The sequence below is a fragment of the Nyctibius grandis genome, chromosome 33 (genome assembly GCF_013368605.1).
Source record: "Nyctibius grandis isolate bNycGra1 chromosome 33, bNycGra1.pri, whole genome shotgun sequence".
Taxonomy (NCBI): domain Eukaryota; kingdom Metazoa; phylum Chordata; class Aves; order Nyctibiiformes; family Nyctibiidae; genus Nyctibius; species Nyctibius grandis.
This window is the reverse complement of record NC_090690.1, coordinates 2128610-2148799: the sequence shown is the minus strand read 5'-3', so window position 1 is coordinate 2148799 and position 20190 is coordinate 2128610. Positions and strand designations below refer to the sequence as shown.

General features: G+C 44.1%; 1 protein-coding gene across 1 annotated transcript in view; it reads left to right on the top strand.

Moving 5' to 3' along the window:
- Positions 1-2217: 2217 nt before the first annotated feature.
- Positions 2218-20190, top strand: part of LOXL2 (lysyl oxidase like 2) — a 52276-nt gene continuing 34303 nt past the window's right edge. The window contains exons 1-3 of the mRNA XM_068421367.1: positions 2218-2330; positions 11227-11666; positions 13644-13819. Of these exons, the coding sequence (XP_068277468.1) occupies positions 11306-11666; positions 13644-13819 (537 nt within the window). The 5' untranslated portion in view covers positions 2218-2330; positions 11227-11305. The remainder of the gene's footprint in view (positions 2331-11226; positions 11667-13643; positions 13820-20190) is intronic.

Genomic DNA, 20190 nt, shown 5'->3' with positions numbered 1-20190 from the left:
CAATTTGCAGCATTTTACCTCTTTCATGAGCATCCCTGGTACATACCCTCACAGCATGAGGGTACATCCTCCTGGTACAGGAGGATTAGGGCACTGTGGACTAGCATGCAAAACCTGCTGCTGCTGACCACTCATGCTGGCTTCCCTGGGAAGAAGAGCCAAGCTCTGTTTCAGTGGCATCCTGGGTTTAAGCCCTGACATATTAATATTCTCTATATCACACCACTAAATAACTGTCATCTTTCTATTTTTTCCCCCTCCTTTAACATGTGGTTGTTGTGTTCCTACCAATATTCTCAGCTGGTGTAGTCTGCTCTGGGTGGATATCATCTCAGAAGCCTGCTGTGCCCGTGAGTAATGGGGACCATTCCTGTGTTGGGCTGAACCCTCAGTTCTGGACCAGACTACTCCACGTCCAGAGCCTGTGAAACAGAAAGCAAGGGAGACTTTGTGCTGAACACCTTGTGGTCTCTTGTAAGCAAGGTTGAGCTTCTCTGGTATTGTCGGTTGAGTCAGTGAAGAGCTATGACCTTGCTTAAATTACGCAGGGCTGCATTACACGTCCAAACTAGCTTCCTTTGTGCGGCCAGCATGTTTCAGATTCCTCTAATGTTGGTACCCAGTTCAGTGCAATATCCCTTTCCAATAAAAGGTGGCATCAGTGAGAAAGTTCTGCACATCGGTGCCGGAGCAGCAGGGACTAAGGACAAATGCTGCTTTTCCTGTGGTTGGGGTTGAGAAAATGGAGTTGTGCTCTGAGCAGGAACCGGGCATACTTGTTAGGGAGTGATGAAAAGCCTGGGAAAAGGGAGAAGTTTGATGACAGACATGTTCTTGTAGGGTTTGATGTTACATTGCTGGAAATGTATCCAGAGATGTGGATTAAGCACTTGAGCTTTCAAAATAATTAATAGAATTAATTTGAGAATTGATGTGAGATGATGCAGGAGTAAGCTGGAAGAGTATGCTATAGGCAGCAGTCCTGTGCTACGGAAGGGCTTGCTAGAAAGTCCTTTACAAATACAAATATACTGAAATAAATGGGGACATTCCTTCGAAAGTCAGCCTTTGGGAATACCTGCTGTTCTGTCTGTGCCTATCAGTTGTTTGAAAAACCCATTGAATGTAGATTTATATACCCAAGGCCAAAGCTGGTGAGAAAATAAATTTCCATTCTTTGGGAAATGCTGACACTTCAGAATGTGTTGCTGTCTAAATTGGGTCAGAAGACAAAATCTCTGTAATAGACATTTGAAAGCCACTGCTTTCTTGTTATTTTCATGGTTACAGAAAATAGAAGTGAATAGAATTGTTATGATGCATTAAAAGCCTACATGAAAAAAAAAACAGTTTTAAAAGTGCACAATCCCCCCTTCTAGTTGAAGATTGCAGAAGTTTACAGTTGCCTCAGAATAATGTCTAATTGGTTTAGCTGCTGCTTGTTGATAGAACTGCTTCAACTAGCTCAGACCAGTGTTACTATTTCACTGCTAGCTGTTCACACCACAGATGCTCTGAATTTTCTGACACAGCAGAGGCTGGGTTTTTTGATTGGTCTGTTGGGTTTTTTTATGAAGAATTGCTTTTAGTATCTGGTTAGTCCTCAGGACATCAAGGAATATGGACTAACTCTTGCCCCAGATCTAAATGGCTTTTAAGTATGCCTTGGTTTGAGCTGCTGTAGTTATGAGCTTTAAGAATACTGAGCTGCTGGAAAAGCAGTTGCTGGATGCTGAAGGGTTAAGGTGGGTGATACCCGAATAGCTGGGGGGACGGCATGCTGCAAACTCTACAAACTATAGAAAGGGGTGTAAGTTTGAAGATGCTGTACTGTAAGACCATGCACCCCTCTGTGTTTGTAGAGTGCTTAGCACTGAGGCTCCGAATCAAACTGGAGTACTTAAAAACTGCTGGGATCACACTATTATTTAACACTGGTATTGATATGATTCTCAATATTTGTTCTCTAGGAATGTCCCGAGAAAGCATTTGTGTTCCTAATCCACCTCCTTCCTTGCAACTCTGGCTAGATTTCCCCCCCCATTTCTTTTCTGCGTGCAGTCCTTCTGCTCAGATTACACGACAAGCCCATGATATCACCCGCTATGAGCTGAGGCTAAAGGGGCTGGGTCTTGGGAGGGGTTTACTTGACTAACTCTAGTGAAATTTGCCAGGAAGCAGCAGCTTCTTGCAGCATATTTCTCTGGCTGCAGGATATTTTCCAGCGCAGAGGGGACCACTCAGACGGCGCGCTCAGTCCAGAAGAAAGAACTTCATGAAGCACGACAAGACAGAGGTCACCCCCAGCACAGCCTACCACTAACTCCAAGGTAAACGCGGTCCTGCCGAGACTGCAAGCCAGAAGAGTGGCATTAGTGCTAGAGATGAAGGGGCTGATGAGGTAGTTTAAACATTTCTAACCCTCTCGTGCTTCAGGGCTGAAAGTTTAACTTCTTCCCTTTTCTCTTTGAACGTGTTTTCTTTCTCTCCCATCAGTTTGTTATAAAGTATGATGTTTAGACATAACAGGCTGGGAAGAAAGTAGATGTTTCTTCTAATTCCTGTCCCCTGAGACTTGATTTGGCAGGGGTGGGATGACACAGATATTCAGTGTCACTTTGCAAAGATATTGTGACCAAGTTAAGGATTTTCTCCCCTTGCTTGCTCACAGGCATGCACAGATGAAATAAAAAAGACAAGTTGCAAACTGTCTACAAGTTCAAGCAATGCATATTCTGTAATATTATTAAAATATGCTTGATTTAGACCAGAAAGCTACAGTACATGCCATCGACATTGTGTAAATGTTACCAGTGAAACTTCAGAAGCAGTTTAACTTCTCTCTAAATTTCAGTGCTCTTTCAGAGGGAAAGGCTTCAGTGCAGATGTTTCCCATTGGCAGAAAGTGCAAAATAGTTATATCCCTAGTTAAGAATCTTTTCTGTTGTCATTGCTTGGGATTCACAGCCCCTTGCAAAGCAGCTCTCAGCCTACCAGCAACTTTCTTCAGGCTGTTTTATCATGCAGTAATCACAGTAGTTTTCAGGATTACTCCAGGATATGCAGTGGTATCCACCTGAAAAGTTGCAGCACAGAAACATGGGATATTTCTGTCTGGAATTAACACAGCCCAAGTTGAGTTCTGGTTCTTCAATATGCACACAAATAACTTTGCCTTCTTTTAGATTAATTTTTATTGTTTATTTTAAACATGTTACTGTGTGGAGGTAAAAAAAATCTAAAGACCAAGATAGTTTAGAAGGCTATAGAGAAAGATCCTAGTTTAGCTACCTGGGAACGTAGTAGGAAAACTATTTAGCATCTCTATAATCAGCTCGTAAAGATGACATTGCAGTGCTTTCAAATCTGTACTAAATAGGGGCTGAAAAAAAATTGGTTTAGGGTTCTTACTTGCCAGTTTCATTTCATCTGTATTGAACCACCCAAGGAATTTCCTTGGTTGGAAGCTAGAGAGCAGTTTTAGCATGAACTAGTGTAATAGCAAAGCATATAGGGAGGACCCACATATCGAACGTAGCATGCTGGATGCTTGTTGCTGCAGGAGTGAATTTCACGTGATCTTAGTTCTAAGTGCAGGATGATGTTGGAAAGCACCCCCAGAAATTGGTTGCTAATATGAAGTTTAATACTTCAGTCAGGTGGTGACGAGGCTCAAGGTAACTCTAAGATTGTCTGCTTTCCAGTCAAATCCAGTGTGGTGTTTTGTGAGTGCTGGGGCTTTAGAAAAACTTTCAAGAAAGTTTTAGCAGCTTGGAAAAGCCACCAAGATTGACAGGAGTGTTGATGATGTAGTAGAAGACAATGACTTTGTCTTCAGCAGGGTGATTTAATAGAGACACCATGCATTTTGCTGGAAGTGCTACTATCCTTTTGCTTGTTAAGCAGAGACCCCAAAATGCATGCCTGGTAGTGTTCTCTGGGTTTTTGTTCAATAGTTTGACTCCCAAGTTCATTGTCTTTACCTTCCTGTACCACTAACTTCCCTTCTGTTTTTTTCTGTTTCTTGCTTTCATGTTTATTTTAACCTTTTATTCTTTCTCCTCCTGAACTGTTTCAGAACATCTTTAGTGCTGTTTAAAAACACAGTGATGTCCTTTCTTAGAGAGGGCAGCTCCAGTGGATGGAATGATTTAGCAGATCAACCAGAAATGCTCTGAGAGTGCGTATGTGTGCAGACACGTGTTTACTATGGATGTCTGCAAGTATACACACTGAGGAGGAGAAGTCCTACTCCTAATCTGTAGTAATGCTGATGGAAGTTTGTTATTTCAAGGGATGATAAAATCAGAGTGCAGACATAGGGATAACAACATGCTGTTCTGAAGTCAACCTGTCCTGCGTATGCACTGCTGATGGGTTAGGCTGTATTAATTAAGGCAGCATTATGCAGGCATATGAGTGGGATCTCCTTCTTGGAGGATATCTAGTATTTACTAATGCTCTTCAATCTTAGGTCATGCACATATCTGGCTTTGTGAGCATGTGTGTCAGCTGTGGATTTTTATATGGTACCTCTTTGTAGAGTCTTTATAAACTAATTGTGTATGTCACGAACTAATTATGTAGGTTTCATGAAAAGAGGAGTTGAATTATAATTGCCACTGCTGCTTTTGCTAAGTACAAACTTGGTCATCATAATGGCATCAAATTAAAGAATTTATACTACTAGGTTCAAAAAAAATCACTTTTTTGTTTAATTATCTTGGAAGTATGTTTGGGAGTAAGTTCTGTTTCCTATTAAGAGTACAGCACAAGGTCTGTGGAACAGCCAGCTGGTGCTGGCCAGGAGCCTGAGAGTTGTCATGATTCCCATCTCTTCGTCTTCGTTCTCTGACACCAGGCAAAGGGAAGAGATAAGGAAAATAAAGAACTTCCCAAAGTGAAGCATATTTGAATTGCAACCATGACATGGAGAGAAGATGCTGCATGTGTCCATCTGATCCTCAGGCAAGTTTTTTTGCCTTCTAAGATAAATGAATGCATCGAGGGGCTAAAACTGAAAGCAAAGGTGAATTGCTTCAGTTGAAGAAGCAGGTCTGAGAAGAGATCGCAGCCTGGATTTGGGAGCTGTAAGAAGCATTCAGCTGAGCTCTTCCATGAAACCTGTTGACCGTGGATGCAGGTGTTTGGCCCTGCAAGAACTGCTGTGTCTGTGCAGCTTTGGAGAGCAGCATACTTCTAAACATTTGGATCTCTTAGATCTAATCAAATAACGAAGCAAAGGGCTTTGGTTAGGCAGCTTCCACAAACACTGAGTTTTCTGTTGTTAGACCTGTAGCTGTCTTTTAAAAAACACAAGCAAAGTGCATTTTCTTTCCTACTCTCCTAACTAGCATGTTTGTCCATCAGAGCTTCTCTTCTCATGTCTAGCTTCAATAGCAAGGGATGGCAAGCAACACACACTCCTGGGCTATACACATCTTTTTTGGTTGTCTGTTTAAAGCGCTGTCTGTCAATTTGGATTTATTGCCATTGCTTGGTGTATCTGGCCCTGCCAGTGATCTGTATGTCTTGGTGTTTTCAGAGTGTGAATGAGAGGGCTTTCATCTGTGGCCTGTGCTGGGGTTATAATCAATAGGGATTTAATCTACAAAAGCATTAGCCCTAGTGCCTGTGGTAGGGCTGGGTCTCCTGGAGCAATGGGAGAATGTATCTGAGCTCTTGCCCGAGCGAGTGGTAGCGTTTCTATTCGCTTTAATAGTACTGGAGAGGGTCCCAGTGTGAATTGCCCTCGTGTTGGCTGGAGAACTGCTCCTGTGGTAGTGGGAAATCCTGTTCCTGTCCCGTGGCCGTGCCTGCTGCGGGCGTGTGAGCGTGCCTGAGGAATGCACTTTGGGCGGCAGGGCGTGGAGTTGGAAACGCAGGGCGTACGATTTGGGCATACTGTTTCGAGTGGCTGAATACCAACTGTTTGGTGCTCCTGGCTGAGCCCCAGACCTGCCAGCAGCGGTCAGAGTGCTAATTGTCTCTTCCTCCTGGTGGATGCCAAGCCAAATGGAGCATTGCTGGATCTCCAGTCACAAAGGGCTCAAATCAACCACTCGAAAATTTCCTTTTGTTGTCTGGATAAGGATGGGAGCAGGAAAGCTGGTGTTTCTGGTTTTGTCTGAGCTGATCTATTGTTTGGATGATTTGGTGAAATTAAAAAAGGGATCCTTGCTGGTGGGAGCAAACTTTTCATTTGGAGGGGGATGAATAGCCTGTTAGTTTTGCCTGGTGCAGTCTCTGAAGAAGTAAAAGCTCAATATTATTTTGAAATGACACTGTTGCACGTTTCCTTGTAAGCCTGTGTCCATCTGTTCCTTTCAAGACTTAAGACTGGAGTCCTGAAAAGGGCTGAGTCAGCAGCTAGCAGGAGCATGCCTTAGAGCCTTAAATTACATATTAATGTGATGATGGAGATTCGTCTTATGGCCTGAAGTACAGGATGGAGAGCCAGGAGACCTGGAGTATTTTCCTGGCTTCTCCACTGACTTTATTCAATAGGTTTTTAATCTTCTGTCTTGGATTCCTTTGAATGGGAAGACCAAAATATATACTTCTAGGATTATGTCATTACTAATGAGTCTGGAGGCTATTAAAGAGAGGGTGAGAGGGGAGGAATCAGCCCTACGATAAAGGGAATAGCCAGCGCAACCCAAATGTCTTGCAAATCTAAGCCTAGATTTGTTCTAAGGGACTTCAGCCTGTGCAGCTTTCTTCGAGGCTTGAGGAAAAAATGTGTTCAAATCCTGGTCACAGCAGCAGATGAGTGGGTTTCCTTAAATATTTTCCTTATTAAATTTTGGTTTTGTGGCTTATAATAATGCTGCCATAAATGTGTGTGTGTGTGTAGTTACCTCCTGTCTGATACTGTCCATGTTTGTTTCTTTAAATGCTCTTAAGTGAGTCTGTCACTGAGTTGTTGGGTGCTCATTGAAGAGCAGTGATAGTTTTCTTTGATATCGATGGAGTACAACTAACATAGCTAAGGAGAGAGGTTTCAGGAGGAGGCAGGAAAGAATAAATCCAGGACTTGCATGGTTGTTGTGCTGTGGAGTGAAAGTAGTGGTGTAAAATTTTCTGTGCTGCTTTAATCCTCTAGACCAGTCCTGTCTTACTGCTTGTCTTGCTTCCCAACGAGAGCTGACCCGGATGGTATGGATGGATGTCTCCACCAGAAGATCCCTGAGCCTCTCCAGTGCCATAACTCCCTGTTGTCCCTCCTGACCGATCTTGATAGGAGACAGAAAGCCAAGAGCCCTCTTCAGTATTGCAGTGCTGGGTGGCTTCCCTGGATGCTGCTGGGCACACTGGGCTCCTGAAGTTTCCCCCTCGTACCTGGGCTGCTGTTTCTTGTGGAAATACTAAAATATGCATGTGTTCAAATTCCACTGGATTTGCCTTTCCTGACATCGTGACTTAGTCTGAATAGTTTCTCTTAAGCGCCTCAATGAACAAGACCTCTGGGTATGGAAGGTTTTATTTCTGGGGCGATGCAAATACTGTGAAAGCTTTGTTTCTTAATGTTTGAATGTGTAACTATTTTGAAGCGGATGGTAATACGACCTGAAGGAAAAGCAGACTGTGGTTGCTAATACACACTGCAGTGTTGTCTCCTGGAGCATGTAGGATTGCTGGTGTTCTGATCTTATGGAGGATTCCTCCAGGATTCATTTCTGCAGGTGGAATGGGACTAGAAGGGAGATTTCGGAATGTTTTTCCAGTACCTTCCCCTCGAGGAGCCCCTCCTGATCCTCACAGGATCCTGACAAAGATGAGATACGATGCTCTATGACCTGAGCACAAATCGTGTGTGCCCTGGGTCATTTTCCTTAGTGAAGGTTCGGGATTGTGTTCATACAGGCTGGTTAAAATTCCTTTTTGCTAGTCAAACTTCACTCTGCAGAGCAGGGGGCTCTCAGGCAACCTTATCCTCCCTCGCCAGGTTTTCTTCAGTTCTGTGGTAAATGGTGGTTTTTCTTAGTCTCGCCTGACTCTAAAAGTCTCGAAGCCTTTGGGGAACAAAAGCAAACCTGCCTGCAATTGCCTTTGGAGTGGCGCTCCTGGGGTGTCTGAATCAGCAAGGCTTTGCCAAGAGTGAAAATCACACCTACTGTATTTACTATAATCTAAATTAATATCTCCTTGACTAATCTTGGTATCAATTAAAGTCCCCTGGAAGTCTGTTGTGTCCCTCCTGTCCCCTACAGCTGCTCATGGCCCATGAGGTCTCCCGGTGCTGTGACTATTTGAAAGGCTCTGGCATCTTGCAGTGGTCTGTCTGCTTTATTAATTAACGCTTCAGGGAGTGCTGCTCTCAGCTGGTAACTATTACATCCTGCCTCTGAATGGTTTCCCCAAATTGTTGTGTCTTTTGGCTGAAGTCCTTCAGTAAAATGACTCAAGAGCTTCGGTTTGCATAGAAAGCAGTCCTGGCAACTGGAGTTGCACAGCTTTTAGCTATTCCTTGGCCTCTGATCACGAAAGACCCCTGTGAACCCGAGTGCAGAGCTGACCGCTGGTCAGTGTTTGCCTTGGCACGAGAGGGACGAGTGAAACATGCTGACCTGCTGGTTACGTGCTGTCTGTCCATCCTTTTCTCCTGTAAAATATTCTTATTTAGTTTACTGTTGAGCTTTCTGGAGTATCGTAAAACAAAACTATAACCTAGAGGGGAATTTGGCATATTCTGTTAATGACGCTGACGTGCCTTCTTGAGAGCTAGAGGTCCTTCAGGACTTGACTGTAAGGCTACTCACCACCCGTTATCTGCCTTTGCCTTCTCGAGTAGCCGTTGTGTGGCTGCCTGCTATGCAGCAAGACCATCCGGGCGCTTCAGAAGGTTCCAGCAATATATAAACAGAGCACTGCGTTCTTGTGCGTGGGGGACAGCCATGGGAAAGCTGGAATGACTTCTTGAGAAAGCCAACTGTAGCTTTCAGCTAAGGTCAGGGCCCTGCTACTCCTCGTCTTAGTTTTTGGAGAGAGATTGGTTCAGTCTAACTTAGTTTTTGATTAGTATTTGCTGAGGCTTTTAAAACCCAATTTGTGCAGTAGCAAGAAACAACAGCCACAAAAAATGAGGTAGGTCAAAACAGATATTTAAAGAAGATTAAAACTGAAAACCAGATTTTTCTGCAGACCACTAGGCTTGTGATTCTGCTGGGCTTGAGGTTAGACACCCCCTCTTTGGTATCTTTACTTATAACTAAGATATGTTATTCTTCTGTGTTATGATCTGACTAAATTACTCAATTTTTTTTATGCTGTTCACGACAATTGCTCTGCCCGTGTGTTTATCCTCTGGGCTAAAAACCATCTTGTATCCATGAAAAACATTGTAAGAGGTTTCAAAAGAAACCAGTGCTAGTGGGTATTGAAGTCAGGCATGTCTGACTAGTACTAATGTGCCTTGACTCAGGAGGCTTTTATTTTTGCAGAACACATGTATCCTGCCCTGGCGACTGCATTTGCTTTGGGAAATCCCCTTAGTTTGCTGCTGGAGGGCAGCAGCCTTGTGAAAGCAGTTGTGCTTCCTTCCTTTCTTCCCCTCCAACTCTCTCTGATGTGGGGCAGCCTTAATTTTTTCCCCTCTCTCAGCTTCACCTCCTGACCTGCAAAATACCTTGTTTCCATAGCAATATTTCTCTGAATGCCTGATGAAAATGTACAAATCTCAATCTTGTGAAATCAGTGTGAAAGTACGTGGCTCCTTGAAACCAAATGTTTATTTTTCAAGATTTTTTTGCTGCATATTCCCACCCAGCCCTGATTTGGTTAGACCTGCTGTAAAGTCTCCCCTTGCTTTTCCTGTTTGTTCCCCTGATGTCCAATGCTGGACTTCTAACCCACGTGCTTCTCTTTCGTTTGCCTATCCCTTAGGCAAATGCCTTTCATCCCCAGGTCTCAAAGCACTTCAGTAGGAAGCTCACGATCACCAGCCCTGTTTAACACAAGGGGAAACTGAGGCACAGTCCTGGAAGTGACCTGCCTGAGGTCACACAGCAGATTAGTGTCAGAGCTGAGGTTTGAATTGATGTCTCTCAAATTTCAGGCTATTTGCCTGGGATTTCTGATATCTCTCCTCATTAAGCAGCTTGAAAGGCTGGTTAATGCATTTCACTGTGTCTTCATACACGTATGTGATCTTCTGGTCATTTTTTAGGGATTGCTCAGACCTAGCAGAACTACTGGAGGATGCTAGCTTCTAGACATCTGGTTTTGAAGCCAAATCTTTCCCCTTCTCCCTCCCCTTTGGTGGTTGCCAGGAAATAATGGAGCTTTAAAGGGCTGGGAAGCTTTTTCCCCACTACTCTCTGGCATTGCTTCATTTGGAAACTATTCAGTCCTCAACCCCCACGTGTGCTGCTTGACCACTCCATGTGCTGGGTGCCTGAATGAAGGCTGGGGAGTACATGAGTGGGAAGTGGGCAGAAAAGGACCAGGATTCAAACTCTGTGCAGCACCTGGATGAAATTCCTCTAATGAGTCAAAAAGTTGCTGGTTCATACCTTTAAAGGACTAGTTTAGGTAAGGATATAGCAGTTGTATGACAAGTAAGTCCCTATCCAGAGTTAGCAACCAAAAACTGGAGACCATTAGCCACTACTGCATCAGACAGACAAGGTTAGTCAAGACTTCTGCAAAGTGTCTGTGCACAGTAACAGATGTTGATTTTCTACAAATGAAACTGGATGTGCAGTGACAGAATTAAGTCTCCTATCATCATATGGGGAAACAGACTTCAATATATTATGTCACTTCTGACCATGTTATAATACATTTCATTATCCTGCTAGTTTTTCCACTGTTTAAGTGATGGTTTTGGCTTCTTAATTGAAGAAAGTATGGGAGAAAAATGGTTCAGTTCTGTTCTGGTTTTCAACTAAGGTTGGCTGTAGCTTGCTAGAGCCACTGAACTACTGGCTTTACAGAGAAATAGGAAAATCAATTGCTAGCACTTGTGACCTGTAGAATTTTGCCCTGGAAGAAATATTTTCCAGCTAAAACTATTTAGCAGGTTGGCCTAAACTTAGAAATGGTTTTCATGGGGTTTTTTTTTTCAGTTTTGTTCTTCCACCCCACGAGAAATAATTTACTTGACTTTGGTTTTTACAGGTGGCATTGTACATAGTCTTTTCCATAGCTTTATCTGCTGCTGAAGCAAGAGATATAAAGTCCACGTTGTTACCAAGCTTTACTTAAACTTTCCTTTCATTTCAGGACAGCCACACAGTACCTACCTGCACTGATTGGCAGCTGCTAGCAGAGGACTTGGCTCTGAGAACTGTGAGCACTGAAAATGGAAAGATTCCTGGGGTTTACCCGTAACCACTGTTTCATCATGCTGTTCTTCATCTCCCTGAGCCCGCTGGGCCTTGCCCAATATGAACACTGGCCCTACCTCCCCGGTTACCCTGAGCCACCCCCACAAGTGTACCAGCCCCCTCAGAGACCCGCAAATGTTCCCAAGATCCAGCTGCGGCTCGCAGGGCAGAAGAGAAAACACAACGAAGGCAGAGTGGAGGTGTTCTACAGCGGCGAGTGGGGCACGGTGTGTGACGATGACTTCTCCATCCATGCTGCACACGTGGTCTGCAGGGAGCTGGGCTATGTGGAGGCAGTGTCTTGGCTACCGAGCTCGAAGTATGGAAAAGGAGAAGGTAAGGTGACTCCAGAGCAGTGGTATTGTACTAGCTGTCTCTCCAATCCCCGATAATTCTTGACCTGTGAGTCAAATTTAAGATGTAGTGATATTTCCTACAAATGTAACTGAAATAGCTTCCAGGTGAAGCAGTGCTTCTTTAAATCAGGGTCCCATTAGATTAAACAGTTTAAATAATAGGTGTTTTCTTGTTTTGACTGAAACAAGTTAAGGAATGATGAGATAAAGAGCTGAAGGACGAGATCACAGCGTGTGTGAACTATGGCAGGGGATGCTTGGGAGCAGCTGGTGGTGGATAAGGCTGGGAGGCTTTTCAGTAGCCAGTATGGCTAGTCAAAAGGGAAGCTGCATCCACAAGTGTGATGTAGAGAAGGTCCGTTTCCCTACTCACACTTCCACTGCCTTGCAGTAAGTCAAATAGGGCCTCTAAACACTCCTTCCCCTTGTTCTTTTTTTCTCTCTGAACTGTTAAGGCTCTAAACAGACTGCCTATGCGATGCTACACAAATCTTTCTTCTGCCCTTTTAGCCTCTCTAGAAACACTTGCATCATATTCTGCAATGCAGGCTAGCCTATAAAACTCCAGAGGAACACACACACATCGTGTCTTATATAGGACTATATTTATAATAATCCTCTTGGACACTCTCAGGCTGCTCCTGGTGGGGAAAAGCTATTTGCCCTCACCCCAAACTGTACCACCTTTCTTGCTCTTTGAAATTGTATGTGATGGATGTGTGGGTAATTGCAGATTGCACCTTATCGCACCTCATTCCCAAACATGTGCTGAACAAAGACTTGGAAAGGTCAATGTTTGTGTGTTGTAGCAATGAATTATTAAAATTACAATGCTTGAGAGAGAATAGCTCTGTAATAGTATATAACTCAACAGATTTAATTGCCATCTTTTGATATGCTGTTAGTTACAGAGAATTTTTTCTGCAAACACTAAAACCTGGCACGCTGTTGATGTAACCCACAGACAGATTAGTTCCACTGCAGCAGGGATAAATGTGCTGTATGTCTGTTACTTAGCACCACTCGTTAGTGCTCACACCTATAAACTTGCCCATAAGAGCAAGCAGGCCTTAATGGTGACTTGACTGAAATGTGAAACCTTGAATGTTGTCCCAAGCTGTGGATTTTGGCTCTTGGGGTAGAGCAGGAGATTTCCGAGTGAGAAAAAGGCCATGCCATTTGAAAACAAACCAGAAACTGATTGCCATGTGATTTAACAGGAGTGAGTGTTCTCTGCAATGCAGAATAGTGCTTGGTAAATCCTGATGCAGGGAGCCTGGGCAGGGGGAGTCGTGCCTTCCTCCAACCCTAGAGCCAGGCTTTGCAGGAGCTCTTTCTGCTCTCCTGTTTGGGGAGTGCGGAGAGGGCTGGTAGGTCTGGCAACTGGTTTTCAAAGATCACCCAAATAATGGAGGTTCCAGTCAATAGTGGTTTGTTAAAGCTTTTGTGAAAATCTGCTTTTAAAATGTTAGGGCATTTAGTCAATTTGGAGCTGTCTCCTACAAAAGATTTAATGAGGATTTGATAAACAAGAAGTGATGTAAAGAGAAGCCTTAAATACAGAAGGAATGATTTGGTGAGTATGATTGGAGGGCAGGGTCTAATCAGCCCAATCAAGGGGACCCGGTGACACTGCGTGCCCTGAAGTGGTTGTCATCAGAGGAGGTCATTTGCCACTGTGAGCAGGATTGCAGCAGAGATCTGCTTCAGGCTGGTAGTATCTTTTTTTATTACCATGCAGATAAGTGAAAGGGAAAGCTGTGGGGCAGAGCTGTTTGCAGTTAGGAAGTGTTTGAGGTGGATCACTGATGTTCCTTAGCTGTTGATTCAAGCTTATTTTAGCAGTAATCTCTTCCCCTGACATAGTAAGAGCACAGCAGCCCTACTTGCTTTCCTATCAGCACAATCTAGATTTATCCTCTTTGAGAGTCTCAGTTCTATTTTCTTTCCCCTTCAGGGAAAATTTGGATGGACAATGTCCACTGTAATGGCAAGGAGACCACTCTGGCAGCATGCACTTCAAATGGCTGGGGAGTAACTGACTGCAAACACACCGAAGACGTGGGAGTGGTCTGCAGTGAAAAGAGAATCCCTGGCTTCAAGTTTGACAACTCATTGCTTAACCAAATAGAGGTAAACACACTTAAAGCTGCTGATCAAGAGCCTTCTGCGGACAGGGATGTCTGCTACTACTCATTATAGGTTATCCCAGTTGCACACCATGGTTAAAGCAAACTCTTGATAGTGCTTCTAGCTGCTGGCTAAAGATGCAACTTTCAGTTTTGAATTTCAGCTGTTCAGAGCATTATATGTATAATAAGAATTTGAAAGTTTTTTAATAGCATAAGTAAGGAGAAAATATATTACTCCTGTTCTGCAATCAATTTTCAGAACTGAGAACTGGGTTATTATATTTTGAATAATGTATTTGGAGAGACAGGATATAAGTACTCCTAGACCTTACACCTGGGTACTAAATTACTGAGTTTTCTTTCCCCTGATGCATCCCTTTCAGTACTGGGAGCAATTTGGAGGTCTCTGATACAACAGTGGGGGGGTCAGCAGGTAGGCTTGGATTTGGAGGTGAATAGGGCTCACAACCATGGCTTGAAATGGGTGGATTTATAAGGAGAGATATAAGGAGATTTGTGCAGTTTGGCTAAGCAATGACGCAGTAACCATGATAACTGTATGGAAATATTTGTGGGAATGGGGGATTGGTACTGGAAGTGATGAAAGGAATTGCAGAGAGGAAAATGTGGGCTGGTCGCTGGGGGAAAAGTTCTGGATTGTGACTGGATTAGACTGCTAGGCTGAGGCTGAGACTCTTGTGGAAATGACCAGCAAAATGCTTGAATCACCTTCCAGTGGACTTGTTAGATTTCTGCAGAGGAAAGAGCTGGGGGAATGCTGGGCTGGAGAGAAGTTGAGCTGAGCTCTTCAAAGAAATAAAATGGGGTTTTTTTTTCCTTCAGCTTTTCAGGTTGGAAGGTATTTGTGGTGACTTGGCTAACATCTCCCTTGTTTTGGATGCTCTGGTGTTTCAGTATGCGAATTCAGTGGTTGCCCTTGGTCAAAATTTATCGAAAGAGCCTATCAAGTAACCACAGTCAAACGTTATTTTAAGCAGACAGGGAATTCAGGATGTATTGCATACCACAGCGTGGTTTCCATGGCTGAATCTTGGCTTTGTTCATGATCTGAAACAATGGATACAGCCTTTTTTATAGCTTTAAAACAAAATTATTCTAGCAGTTACTTCATAGCCACTGATTTAGAAAGGGTCTCCCAGCATTTTCTTCTACTAGATTTTTCTGTTGGAGGTTAAGGCAGTGCAGCATATTTGACAAGGGGAGATAACATGCTCACTCAAACCTTTCACTGCCCTGCTGAGGCTTCAAGAAGAACATTGTACGGGTGAGCAGGCAGCATTCAGCACTTCCATGGAGGGCTCTTGTGCAAGGGTGCAGATATATAGGATATGAGAGCTGAAATTGTGTTCCTTGCCTTGACCTTGCTTCACTTGGCTAAGGAGGGAAAGGAGGCTCTCCAGAGGGATCCCAAGCTGCCTCCATCAATGGCACTGTTGTTGTGTGGGGAATGAGGCGAGATCATGGAACATCAGTGATGGCTTTGGCAGATGCATACGTCCCCAAAGCCACAGTGAATCCTCAAAACCGGCATGGAAGAAAAGATGCTTTAGTCTAGACTCTGAGATGCTTCAGATATTAATCATAAAAGCTTTGCAGGGCTCTGCTTTTCCATTAGCTAAGCACTGGAGTTTGACTAATGAGTTGAACACATTGGGTAATTGAGGGCTAGCTTGTGCTGATGCTGTGTGGGTGCTTAAACTTCACATATAAGTAAAATGAATCATGAGATTGAAGCAGTTCATGCAGCAGAAGTCTGACTCATCAACAGGATCACTCAGGAGAAATAGGTGTGAGAGAAGTCTCATTCCCCATGTCCTGGCAGCTCTTGGGAGCTTTGTATGGATGAAGGCATCCACTGATGTGGCAAGTAACAGCATTCCCAGCAATTGCTAAGGGGCACTGGTGACTAAAGACACTGAACTGGTGGTGGGGGAAAAGTAAAATAGAATCATAGAATAGTTTGGGTTGAAAGGGACATTTAAAGGTCACCTAGTCCAAGCCCCCTGGAGTGAGCAGGGACATCTTCAACTAGATCAGGTTCCTCAGAGCCCCATCCAACCTGACCTTGAATGTTTCCAGGGATGGGACGTCTGCCATCCAGGGATGCAGAATAGCTTTGTTTTTAAGTACCTGCACTAAGCTGAGAGCTGTCACCCTGTGACTTTGTCCCAGTGGTAGAATATAGTGTAGCATTTTCTGGGCAGTGGCTGCTGTCACCCCTGGCTCTACGTGTCTGTGTGTGCGTGCTTCTCCCCTCCCTATTGCTGCCTGAATTTTGTGAACAACTTAGTACCATACTGTTGCTTCTAGTCTGCAAAACCAAGCTGATTTTTCTTATATCCCTATAAAATCACTGGCAGCTGAAGGGTTCTTTTTCTGCTGGTTTCATTGCAGCAGGATTAAGGCTAGAGGTGATGTGCTATAAATTTTTAAGATGCCGTTGTGGAAGTACTTTTCAGTCACAGTTAGCTGTCAAATGTTTAAACTCTCTCTCCCTCTCTCAGCTTTCCTCCTCTTCTTAATCTTTGCTTTATCTCATTAGCAACTGGCGTGACATAGTTTGAGTCAAAGATGATGAGCAGGGTTACTCATAGGGTCATAAACTCCAAAACAGGGAGGTCAAAAGGCTTGTGTGAATGCAAGTTGAAAGTCTTTGCCCTCTCCAACATGCCTGGGAATTCTGCATATCATACCTCACATTCATCAGAGGAAACATCATCGTTTTGTAAGCCGCTGGGTTCTTTAGTCTGTAGCCCAAAGCTTGCCCAAGTGATGTTTTCTCTTTGGAATGAGATCAGGGGTTGAGGAGCCTGGAATTTTCTACTGAGCAGCAATGCTGTGGTCAAGTCTCTCCACCAGTCCCACTGGCTTCTGCTGTTGCACTGACTGAGCTAAACCAGTACAAATTTCCCACTGAGATTTTCAATGGAAGATATTTCAGTTTGCCCTTAGGCTGCTTTTAAAACCAGACTTTACTCAAACTAGGCCTGATTTAAGATGATGCACAGAGCTTAGGTATTCAATTGCACTTTCCAATGTTGCTTTCCCACACTAGTTAGTAACAACTGTAATGATTCCCAAAAGGATCTGACTGTTTGCAAACTGATGTTTTTACAGCCAGCAGATTATCAGGAGCAAGCACTGACTTTGTGTCCCTTCACGTGTCAAGGTGTAAGCTGCAATGGGGTAGAAGCAGCAGCTTTGTTCTGCTTTCCTGTTGCAAGCATTCAGGGGAAATATGTGCCTTGTGCAGCCTGGTTAACCCATCACCAAACGTGTGCCATCGCACTTGGATTTCCCTTGTAATAGGGAGCTCTGTGTTCCCACTGCCAGGGTCAGACCATCTTAAACGCATCATTTAGAAAGTGTCTTAAAGACCCTTTAGTGCTAAGTTCTCTGGGGCTGCTAAGTGCTGCGAAGATTTAACGTGGAAAGCCAGCAGGTATAAGACAACATCTGACTTCATTTTGATGGGGCTCCAGCTCGGAGGCGCTGTGCAAGTTGACATTTGCTCAAATCTGGCCTTGCTTCCTAAAATCTGACAGGCAGAGTTCACACTCTTTTAAAAGCAACACGATAGCCCTTGAACAGAGTTTATTTTTATTGGACAACATACATGCCTCCATTTCCCAGTTTGGAAATGCTGCAGATAAGTAGTATAGGATGAAATTTTCCATCACCACAAACCACTTGGCTTATATATATATGCTCAGACAGATCTTTTCCCGTCACAGCTCATATTTTGAGGGTTATGTCATATCTCTTCCTGTCCTTGAGCCTTTCCATTCCCTGCCCTGTTGGGAAGGGGCAGTGCCTGACCCTTGTTTCTATGAGATGAGTTGCCGGTCACAGGCCAACGTGAAATGTTTCAGTCTAGGGTGAGTGATGGAAGATCTGTGATAAGAAGATGGGAGACAGGCAGGAAGAGGTTAACTCTTCTAACAGGACCAAGGTTGGGCAGGTCTGAAATCCATCAGTCTCTTGCTAAAGGGCAGAGAAACTTCCATCATTTTTGCTTGACATTTTCCACAGCCACTGCAGCTTTTAGCCTTGGGACTTGTTCAAAGGATTATTTCTCAGAGGGTGATGAATGTGCATGGCAGGACAGCCCTCTCATGGGCTGCTGGCTGGTCAGAATTAGCCTGATATCCCTTTAGCTCAGAAGCTGCGGAAACACTGAACATTGCTCACCTTTTCAAAGCTGGGAGAGCAGTGTTTGTTTGATGCTGACGTGAGCTTGATGACATTGAATGCATTTTACGCAGGGGCCTTTCCCCCTCCTCTTAAAGTATGTAGACTGAGCACGCAGACAGTCTCTCGTGAATGGAAAGAGCAGAGCTTGTGTTTTGGCTTTGTCTGTTCTTACCTGTTTGCCTCTGGGAGCATTAGGAGGAAAAGCAGGTACATATCCTGCTGCTATCACGTCCTCTCTCTCTTCTTCCAGACCCCAGCTCTGAGAGAGTAAGCTGCACACCCTGAAAGGGTTAAAAAAAGAAAAGCAGCAGCTGTACTTGGAAGTGCTGCAAGTGTGTGGCTGAGCATGGCTTAACCTAGTAATTGTATGTGAATGTAGAGGCTGCCCACAGCCCTGTCAATGGTTGGGAACTCTGGACTGGTGCTTCAATCCTCCACTGAGGCATCTGTGCATCCAGTATGATGGGGCCAAAGTTGTTAAAGTAACACCATTGTTTAACTCGGAGTTTGATTTTTGCTTGCATTCCTTCTTTTTTAGCCACAGCCTGGAGTAAAAGCTCTGTTTTGTGTACTCTAATTCACATTAGTGGCTTGATGTACAACTTGGGTCTAACCACGATGGCAGAGCACATTGCCCGCTTTATTCATAATGGTCACTCTTGTAGGCATTGCAGCGTGGCAGGCACGTTGTGAATGGTGTCCTGGGAGCTCAAAGGAAAAGGAAAGTTTAATCTCTTTGAGTTTAAGTGCTCAAAGCATGTCTGAGAATGCAGAAACTGCTTGCTGACTCTCTGATGGGGTTTGGGAGGGACAGACAGTAAGTGCTATAAATATATACACTGAACTGCAATAATTCAAGCTGTGTGAAATATAACAGTGGAATCTGCTGCTTTAGCCAAAGCTCTCTGAGCACATGGGGTTGTGTGTTGTCTCTTTGCCCCAGGTAAGCCCTGAATCTGTTCTGCAGGTGGGGCAGAGGGAGCCCGCAAGGGTAAGGGCCAGGTAAAGGTTCTAGGAGCTGAGTGTGCCTGAAAGCACAGCGAAGGGGAGGAAAAGAGCTGGGGGCTGAACCTGTGCATCTAGACTGTCGTGAACTGCGCTCCTCCTTCCACTGAGATGTCATGGCAAAAGGTACAAAGATGAGGATAAAATCGCTGCAGAAGGGCCAGTACAACTGTCAGTTGTTTCTTGTCTTGTAGTTCACAAGTGTCTGAAAGTGGTCGGATGGGTAGCGTGGACCTGCTTTAAGGTTCCTTTATATGGTGCCCAAGCCTGTGGTTTAAATGTGTGCACAGTCTCAAATGTTTTCCCAAGTCTTTGCGGGATGCCAGAAGCTCTGAAATCAAAATGATTTAATGTGTGTTCACAAAACCATGAGCAGGGAATGCAGGCCCTGATTTTTCAAACAGTACATGTAGACACTTCGTGCTGTCCCAGCACAGGCCCACCTGCAACTGCCTTGCTAGGTTGACCAGCAATTTTAAGACCACAGTAACTAACTCCTACACTTAATATATTTCTTAAATAAATGCACGATAGGTATTTTTTTTTAACCTATCCCCCAAAACATCCTTAACAAAATATTTGTTGTCCGCCCTCTTCCTCTGCGTGCACACACGCAGGCTTCAAATAGGACATACTCTAAATATATCAAATTGCTGCAGCCATTCTAAGTTCACAAATAGATCTGGTACCTGAGACTAGACCGTAGCTTTGGCCAGACGGTGGGCAGACAAGGTCTAGCTAAACATACCAGGCTGTGCTGCTATTTCTGTCTTTCTTTTCCCTTCTGGGTGTGTGTGAAATATAAAAAAATCTCGCTTCAAAGCCCAGTGGCTCAAAGGCTCTGGTTTTGCCAGGTTAAAAGTGGGTTGAACTATGTTCTCCATGTTTCTTAACCAGTGGGAAAGGGCATTGCTAAGTGCTGCTCAAGAGCTTTCAGTTAAATTGGGCTCTGTGGATGAGACCATATAAAATGCTCCTGTACGCTGAGCTACTGCTGACTGGAAGGTGCAAGGAAGGGAGCAGGATGGGGACATTGTTGGTGGCTTGGCACACAGATAAATCTTCCTCTTCTCTAGCTTCTTGCCACGCAGTGGAGGCTCTCTCCATACCATGGGAGTTGCAACTTAGGTCACCACCATCTGAGACTTCAGC